Here is a 9064-nt window from a genome sequence, read left to right as displayed (position 1 = left end):
CGCTTCTTCCATTTAAATCTTCTTGACTTTTTTTAAATTGAAAAAAAATTAAAAATTAAAGGGTAAAAGAAAATGACAAGAAAAGCAACCTTAGCCTAGCATAGCCAAGCCGAGCCAAAACTGGAAAACAATCAAAATCAGACCACCTCCTTCTCTCTCTCTCTCTCTCTATCTGTTAGTTGGCATAAAATAATGTTCAATTTTTTAAATAAAAAATTGGGTGGAAGGCAATGAAGCATTCTGGACAGAAGGATACACCTAATGAGGATGATTTTGTAATTTAACAATTCCTGTTAGCTCTAACTAAAACCATCAGTTATTTCTAGTCCTAGTAAAATGACTTTAGTGCCCTCTGCAAACCTCAGAACTCTTGCTAACCAACTTGATTTTTCTTTATATCTTTTTAGTTTTCTGTAGGGAAATTTGAATATAAATAACTCTTCAATTCACCATTGCTGACTTTAAAAAAATTAAATTATTTTTTCAGTAAACCAATATCTCGTTAGTAAAATACCAAATTCACTTAATAATCTTTTTTATTCAATATTATTTTTTGTTTTATCTATTTTTTTTGAACAAAAAATTGATGTATTTGAATAATTAATATTTAGGATTGATTAATACGATTTTATAGAATGAAAGATCGAAGGGGAGGAAGAAAATAAGTCAGTGGCATTTGTCTAAAAAGGAAAAGATAAAGCTAATTCATTTTATTTAAAGATAAAATTGATGCAATTTTTTTTTTTTTCATTTCATACGAGGGAAATGATTTGGACTCAACACCAGCCACTAAAGACTTTGATTTTTAACTTGTTTAAGCACAAAAATAGTTTATTTAGAGTGTGGTTATAGTTGTTTTTTAAAAAAATTTCATATCGAAAAGTATTAAAATAATTGTTTTTTTTTTTAAAAAAATTATTTTTAAGATCAGCGCATCAAAATGATTCAAAACACAAAAAATAATTAATTTTTAACAAAAAAAAATGAATTTTTAAAAACGCCTCAAACGGTAGTGTTTATTTTTGTATTTAAAAAATAGTTTTGATTTTTATGTACTTATATTAAAATAAATTTTTAAAAAATAAAAAATATTATTTTAATACATTCATATAAAAAAATATTTTAAAAAATAACAACCAAATTTCAAATAATATCTTTATTTTTTATTTGACAAAAGAAAAATCATTTCTTTATAATGGAAGCTGATTTCTCACCAGTTATGATAGGGACTATTAGCCCTCAGAAAAATGAAAAAATGGACCAACAAAATCATAATTGTAATCATGATTATAATCATGATGACGACGACGATGATTAAGTTGTATTTGTGACTGATGAAAGGCTCCTGTTAGTTAGCAGGGCATGTTTCTTCATGTGCAATTCTCATAAAATGTAAAGAACCGAACATTCAAGCTGTCCCCCTATTCTTAGAAAATAAAAAAATGAAATGACAAACAACAAAGACAGATCTACTTCCATGTTCCAAATTCAGAACAGCCCATTAGAATCATTTGCAAGCTGTGAGTTGCCTCACAGGATATTTTATCCGGCAATACAAGCTGTCCTTTTTCTTTATTTTACTATTTTTCTTTTCTGTCCTTGTCATCATGGTATCATTTTTTATATTGGTGTTTAAAATTGTGATAGTAATTATTTATTAAATTATATTTTATTTAAAAATATATTAAAATATTTTTTTTTATTTATACAAGGAGGATAGGAATGACTCAACTACTTCAAATCAGGAACCGTTTCTAAACCCCATTCACAAGAGTCCGAAGAGATGTCCGCCTACTGATGCCGACAGATCAATTCCCACGTTATAATGGCCGATGAATATTGATGAAGATTGATTTTTAAAGTATTTTTATTTAAAAATATATTAAAAAATATTTTTAATATCAATATCTCATGTTTAAAATAATTTAAAAATATAAAAATTATATTACCTCAAACCACCACTGAAGAATGAAATCTAACCTAACCTGACGGATTACACGCCGTAAAACAAAGAAACGATGGAGAAAACAGCAATAACAGAAAATTTCAGACATCAAATTTAAGTTTCTTTGGGAGCACATGTCAGAATCTTTCAAGCACACGGACAAGGAGGAGAATCATACATTAAAAAAACATGTCGTAATTCAAAAGAAGAGGAGGAAAGTCCCCTCACCATCAAACAACTAAAAAAATGTTACTGTATTTTATACTTACGAATGAAAAGGAGTAAAATGCACTATTGTTTTGTACTTCAGGAGCACATTTTTCAAAGAATCAGCTAAAACTATAATCAAGCTCAACAGCCACTGCCCACAAGGTACATGGGTAAAACACCCTGCTTCTTGTCTGCTGTTTTTTTAGATTATAATAATAATAATTTTTTAAAATATTTTTTAACATTAAAACATTAAAATAATTGAAAATATAAAAAAATAAATTTTAAACAAATAAATAAATTTTATCCATCCCAGACAGAGGCTGACGGTAGTCGGGTTCTTATCCCTTACAAATTGTTTATTACTACTACGTAGTAGTAGTAAACACACCATGTTCGAAAACCAACAGTGTTCAAGCGGGAAAGAAACAAAATTTTATTCATGTGGGGGTATGGATCTACACATTTTTGGGTCTCGCTCACAACCCTTGTAAGGCTCTTCTAAATTTAAGCTGCTGAATAGGACAAACATTCTCTCTTCTCTTTTGTGCGTAAAGATTGGAAAAGACAAAAACATCATTGAGTAAGGCCGATGCATGTAGCATATGACTGGAGTACAGTTAGAGCTTGCTCTGTGATAGCTCTGTTCCTTGCTCGCCTCACCCAATCACCAGCTATCTCTTCTGCCTGGCTGCCTTGGACACCTTTTTGGAGAGCATCTGCTGCTTCAGCAAGCTTTCCCTCAGCAAGGAAACCCTCAACTCTACTAATAATAGATTCAATACCGTCGCCAGAGGGTTCGACTTCTTTGAACTGTACCAAAGACAAATCAGGATAGTTTAGTTCCAAGCTAGTTCGATACAAAGAGACAGTTCACGAACAGTAGTAGTAAGTGACAAATACAAAAAGTTTCTCAGATAGATCTCGTATTTGCCTACCCTCAACCAGGATGCAACATGTGCCAAAGCGTGAGCCAAGATGCCACCACCACCAGGTGGGATCAAAATATAATGTCTTAGATTCCCTTTCATGACATTGAACTGTAAGAAAATGAAGATCGATAAATGATCTTGGAAAAAAAAAACAGAAACACTTCAGATTTTGTTAGTTGCCAGCTTCGGTGACATCAGGGCTTTCTATAGAATAAAAGCAAAGACATTCAAGCATTATCATCATACCAGTGGAAGTTAGAATTCATATTGGACTACATATTAACACTTCAATAAAAATGAATTTATTATAAGCAGAATGGCATGCAATTTGTAATCTGCCAAAGATAATACTCGTAAACCTAAGTTTAATAAGAGATCATGAAATGATATTGTTCAATCTGCACAACTGGATTACACCATTTACAAGCACATGCTAACAAATGGACCCAACAAGTGACTTGCCTTCTGATTCAATTCCAATAGAGTATCAGGACCATGGTGCTTTGTTTCTTCAGGAAGGTTTGATAGAACCAGAAGTAAAAGTGAGTCCTTATCAATGGCCTCAAGATAGGTGTTTAAAGCATCTAGCTCTTGCTGAATCGGTAGTCCTCTGTAAAGTGCATCTTCTAATGCAAGCGCTCCCTGTAACATGTGCATGTAGTACATCAGTTTGCTGACTAGGTAAACATTCATATCAGAAATGCACAAGTATAACACAAGCACCCACACACAAGAGAGAGTGAACGTTAGTATCCTGAAAAAAAAAATAGAAAGGAAGAGAAGAACAAGAAATCCTTACAAGAGCAAGCTTGTGAACAGAGTGAATTTGACGAGCCTCTTCAGATCGTGCATAGAATGCCATGCACAAGGCATTTATCTGTAAAAACAAGAAGAATTATCACCAAACAATTTGCATAATAGAAACTTCCATGGTGCTAAAATGCCAACAAGTGAAAGATGTTAACACATGCTAATAGCTGTGAAATACTAGTGAACAAGCATACACACTCTACTTGTGGAAACATTTAGCCATAATGGTATAGGCTTAATTTTCACAATTTAACTTTTCCAAACAACTAAAGAAGTTTAAAGACTTCTGGTGGGCAAAAAATATGATTTTGGTCAGCTACTGTCTATATTACACGAAGCCTTGAGAGGAAATACAGCTCATCTTTGTAGACATGGATTTTACAAGTGCTAAGCACAATTATCCTGAAACTCTCATGGCAGAGGAATACCCAGTTGCAGAATTGTGCCAACAACACTGGTGTTAATAATCTGTACACCATCTTAGTTAAGGGAAGTAGGGGGTAGCTTGCACTGCTTGCCATCTGCTTGTGCTGGGGGTATGGTGATGGCCACTGCCGAGACAAGGAAGTAAAATCTCAGGAAGGTCATGCCTACTGTCATTGAGGCAGATCATGAATCCTCAGGGAGAAATGAAAGGCTTGGCAATAACCAGTCAAGATGGAAAGTAGTGTGCTGATCTGGGGACCAGGATTGCAAGTGCAATCCATGCCATAACTTAACAGGTTTAGTTCATCTGTTCCTTTGCATTCTGAAAGGCAAGTTTTTGTCCTTATTAAATACATATTTTGGTAGGGTTTGAAGCGTGACTGAATTTTGTTTGTAGTTTTACATGTACTTATTAAACGCATGGAATTTCTTCAGGAACATGGATGATATAATTTTAGTCTCGGTGTCAAAAAGATAAACACGCACATATAAAGAACAAAACATGAAAACCTAATTTGCAACCTGTGGTTACTAGAGAAAATAACTAGTTTGAATATCATCTCCAGTATAATCCTCTTGGTAAATGCTTTTATCTATACCTCCTATACAAGATTTAAATGGATTTGAAGTTTTATGTACATCAGCATCCTTGTATCAAGTATATGGCACATCTGACTAACAATCAACATGTTTTTCATTCTTCATCCCACTAAATATTTCCCAAATTTAAGAAAACAATTCATCAGAAATGCATACCAAATATTTTTCTTCTGAACAATTGAAATTTCCTTTGAAAAGGGAGAATTTTAAACCATGAACTAACATATGATAAGTAAGATCATCAATTTCCAGGAGTTACCATACATTGAGATTTGCTTCAGTCATCTTTTCAATCTGTGCTGCCTTCTCCCGTGCACTTGCAGCCAACAATTCTGCTTTTGCGAACTCCGACAACTTTTGCAGCTTCATTTCCACTTCATTTTCCTGCATTTAAAATGTTTGCAACTTGAGTAGAGCGTTATCAAATCCATGCATATGGTACAGAATCTTATGGAGAAAAACATATGCAAACCTTCTGTTCAAGCTCCACCCTAAGTTTTTCCTCCATCCTTTCTTGAAGTGTCTTGATTGCAGCTGCAGCTTTGGCTCTCTCTCTTTTTATTTCCTGAAATTGTAGAAGTTGTCATCTAGTCACAGGTGGCACTATATTGGAGGAAGGGGGCTGGAGAATTTGCTTAAACAGATAGCTTATCTCCAACCATAACTATACTCTATTAACTCTCTTGCTACAATGCTACAGACATGAAAAGAAGACCATAATCCGTACAACCTTATCCAATATTGCTGCCTTTTCAACATGCATAAGTTCCCTAGCCCTTAAATCCCTCAGTTCTTTTTCATACTTCTCCTGAAAGAGAGCGAAGGATAAGTGCAAATAGATAATGAAAGAAAAGGACATGCAGTAGTCATTAATCAAGAAATGCCCATGCTACAAAGTATGCAACAGCGATACCTTCAGTGCTCTTTTTTCTTCAGCAAAAGCAAGGGCATCCAAATCAGCTTGCCTCTTTTCAGCTGCATGAATTGCTTCGAGAAAATCAATAACTAACTTTCCATCTTTAGTTAGGTAACCCTCATTCAGTTCTTCTATGGCACTAACAATAGCCTGTAGTTCCAAAGAATCTCAGTTAAGCAAGTACATGCCTCAATCACAAAAATATGCACATGATAGAAATGTAGCAACCTGTTCTCCAAGGCCCTCTGTTGCAGTGTTCTTTTCAGCTTCGTCATCGAGATGGTATGAATCAAGTAGACTTGATGTTCCTACACCTTCACCAAAGGCATCCTGCTGCAAAGAGATACCAAAACAGATTTTAAAGTTGTGCAGAACAGAACAACAAACATAGAGAACAAAGTACATTTTTAAAATTCATTTCTATGGTACATAAAACAAGTATAACAGCTAGCAACACCGGCATCACCATCATATGCATAGTGAATGCCTTTCCAATATGTTACCAAGGATAAAAATAGAAATCTAACATTGGTTTTTAGCTGTCTCCCTATTGAAAGAGCCTCCCTATGAAGGCTTCATAGGCTAGACAAGAAAGAAATAAAATGACTATAGCTTAACATAAAGAACATAATATAAGACATGCATACAGTAGAAATTCTATTCTTGTTATCTTGCTCTCCTGTTTTGTATTTTAGCCTCTCTTTTTTTCCTAGAAATTGAACACAAGAGACTGCCCAAACTTAAGGTAATTAATACAGAGGGTACTAGTAAACTATCTACAGCTAAGAACTTCTACAGTATGCTTCCAGCGTAGTTTACACTCCAAAGCAACATGAATTACAAATTATTAGTAGCAATTACTATCAAGAGCACCTCAGATCTGTCTTCTGAAGTAACATTCTGAGTTTGTACTGCTTTTATTTCCCTCTCTACAGGAACAGTTGCATCCTGAGGTTGTACTTCTGTAACTTGAGTTCCCTCATTCGATTCTTCAGTAGTTTTCAACTCCGGGCTTTCCACGCCAAGACTGCCTTCAGAACCTATACATTGAGAAAATTTTGGTTCATGCCTCTCCTCAACAGAGATTGTCCCATGGTCTACCTGGTACTGATGATCAGGTTCTGTTTTACTGAAAGTGTCAGCCTTCTGCTCGGTTTCAACATGAGGAAGATCCGAAGGAGTTTCAACCTTCTGCTCAGTTTCAACATGGGGAACATCTATACGAGTTTCAACCTTGTCCTTCTTGGTTTCAACATTAGGAAGATCTGTCTGACTTTGAACCTTTTGCGCAGCCTCCTCTATAAAATGGCTTAATTTATTAGCCTCTTCACTCATGGCTGACACATCTTCATGATCAATGCCATCCCCGCCCGAGTTAACATAACCTTGCTTCTTTTTACCAATTAATTCAATAAATGGGTCTAACCAACCTACATAATAACATGTCCCAACAACAAGAGCTGCACCTAAGCCTTTTGCTAAAAGTGAACCCGTCCTCTCTGATTTATCATTCTGATCACCGTTTGGGGATGCATTCTTCTGGAAAGTGGTTGAGAATTCCTTCCTTGAAGAAAGGAAGGGGGACACACGCTGAAATTACACCACAGAAAAGAACCCAATAACAGCAAACCACACATTAGCTTCAGCAACAAACATTTACCAAAAATCAAGATGTTAGCTAAAAATAGAAGTATATATTTACAAATAACACTAACTCAATAATAAAAAGGGGAAATTATGAGGTCAGGCACAGACAAGCAAGTGAGATATTGACAAAAAGAAAAATCAACATTCGAGACTTGTGGTGCCATATCATAAGCTTAATAAATTGAATTTGTATGATATCAATAAAATTCGGAAAATAAATTCTAGGTTCAAGATAAACTCCACTCTCAATTATTTGCTCGAATTTAGAATGAATTATCTCAAATCTAAAAACAAGACTATCTAATATATAATTGCAAAATTTACAATTTGTTAGCAAAGAAACATGCCTGAGAAGTAATCTGCCTCGGTATCCTGCTTAATGATTGACGACGACTTGATAACTCCAAAAGGGACCTGCGAGACAACGCAAAAGAGAGAGAGGAGAGAAGAGAAAACAGCAATTAAGCTCGATCACCAAATCAAAGTTTTCCAGTTATTATACAGCAAGAAGAAACCCAAAAGTGATCACAGAAATGATTTTTACAAGTAAATAATGTAAGGTGAGTGACTAAAGCATAAAATGTGAAGGCCATACCTTCGAAGCATTGTTCTTGAGACTTATATTCTATTAGAGTGTAAGTGCTTGATAAAATGACTGAGAAAAAAATCTCAGTAGTAAAGAAGGCTTAGATTTTCAGTTGGGGTTTTGGGGTTTTAATTCATGTTAGCATTGGATTTGAAAGGAAGAAATCGTTTTGGATTGGATTGAAGGTGAAATGATCGCCTTCTTCCAATTGATGTCTCCACGAGAAAGAGCTATACTGTCTGCTACTGCCGGTTTTTTTTTTTTTTTTTTTTTAAAAAAAAGAACTCCTACATGCGTGTAATGTTTAGTGAATTACTGGATAGGGGCTACAAGTTACAACGTTCCCAGCCCGCACAAATTTTTTTCAACGAGAAAAAAAAAACTACGAAAATGCAAGCGTTTCTATAATAAAGCTAAAACAATTTTAGATTTATCTAATTTATTTAATAAATTTATTAATTTAAATAATACAAATAAATAAATATAATAATAATAATAATTAATAATAAAAAATTGACAATATAAAAAAGTAAAAAAAATCTAACTCGAGCCGTTTGAGTTGACACGTCAAATATGAGAGGTAGTTATGATATCAGGTTAACCTCATAAAAAACATACTAAATAAAACCATAAAGCTAAATTATCAAACAACTCAATATTGAAAAGCAAATTTTAAAAAAAAAATTAAAGAAGCAATGAAGAAAAAATCTGAGTCTACTTGCTAACCTTGCGATCATGGGCACATGATTGGGATGAACGTATAGAAAGAAAATTAAGCGAAAAAATATGAAGATCAATTCCTAATAAATCAAATATTAAAAGATAGAATTGAAAAAAAAAATTACAAAAAAGAACAAAGTCAACCTATGTTACTCTTTAAAACCAACAACCCTGATCATGAGCTCATGACTTATACCATAGAAGGAAAACCCCGAAAAATAACAAAGCAAAATTCTAAATCATGAAACGATGAGGAATGAAATAAAAAAAAA

The 9064-nt window shown here is 33.9% G+C and overlaps 1 protein-coding gene across 2 annotated transcripts; it reads right to left on the bottom strand.

Annotated features, from left to right (window-relative positions):
* Nucleotides 1-2413: 2413 nt before the first annotated feature.
* On the bottom strand, nt 2414-8345 carry LOC7490234 (MICOS complex subunit MIC60). Of its 2 annotated transcripts, none has more exons than XM_052454764.1 (12): nt 8082-8345; nt 7834-7900; nt 6713-7429; nt 6068-6172; nt 5837-5989; nt 5654-5731; nt 5396-5488; nt 5188-5307; nt 3887-3964; nt 3550-3729; nt 3094-3195; nt 2414-2968 (listed from the first exon to the last, which is right to left on the bottom strand). In XM_052454764.1, the coding sequence occupies exons 1-12, from the start codon at nt 8090-8092 to the stop codon at nt 2732-2734; spliced, it is 1941 nt and encodes a 646-aa protein (XP_052310724.1). In that variant the 5' UTR covers nt 8093-8345; the 3' UTR covers nt 2414-2731. The 2 variants fall into 2 exon arrangements, with proteins under 2 accessions (XP_052310724.1, XP_024461549.2); XM_024605781.2 differs by having other exon boundaries at nt 6068-6169.
* Between the last annotated feature and the right edge of the window lie 719 nt (nt 8346-9064).

This window comes from Populus trichocarpa, chromosome 7 (assembly GCF_000002775.5).
Source record: "Populus trichocarpa isolate Nisqually-1 chromosome 7, P.trichocarpa_v4.1, whole genome shotgun sequence".
Taxonomy (NCBI): Eukaryota; Viridiplantae; Streptophyta; class Magnoliopsida; order Malpighiales; family Salicaceae; genus Populus; species Populus trichocarpa.
The sequence above is the reverse complement of the archived record's forward strand: the minus strand, read 5'-3'. Positions and strand labels throughout refer to the sequence as shown.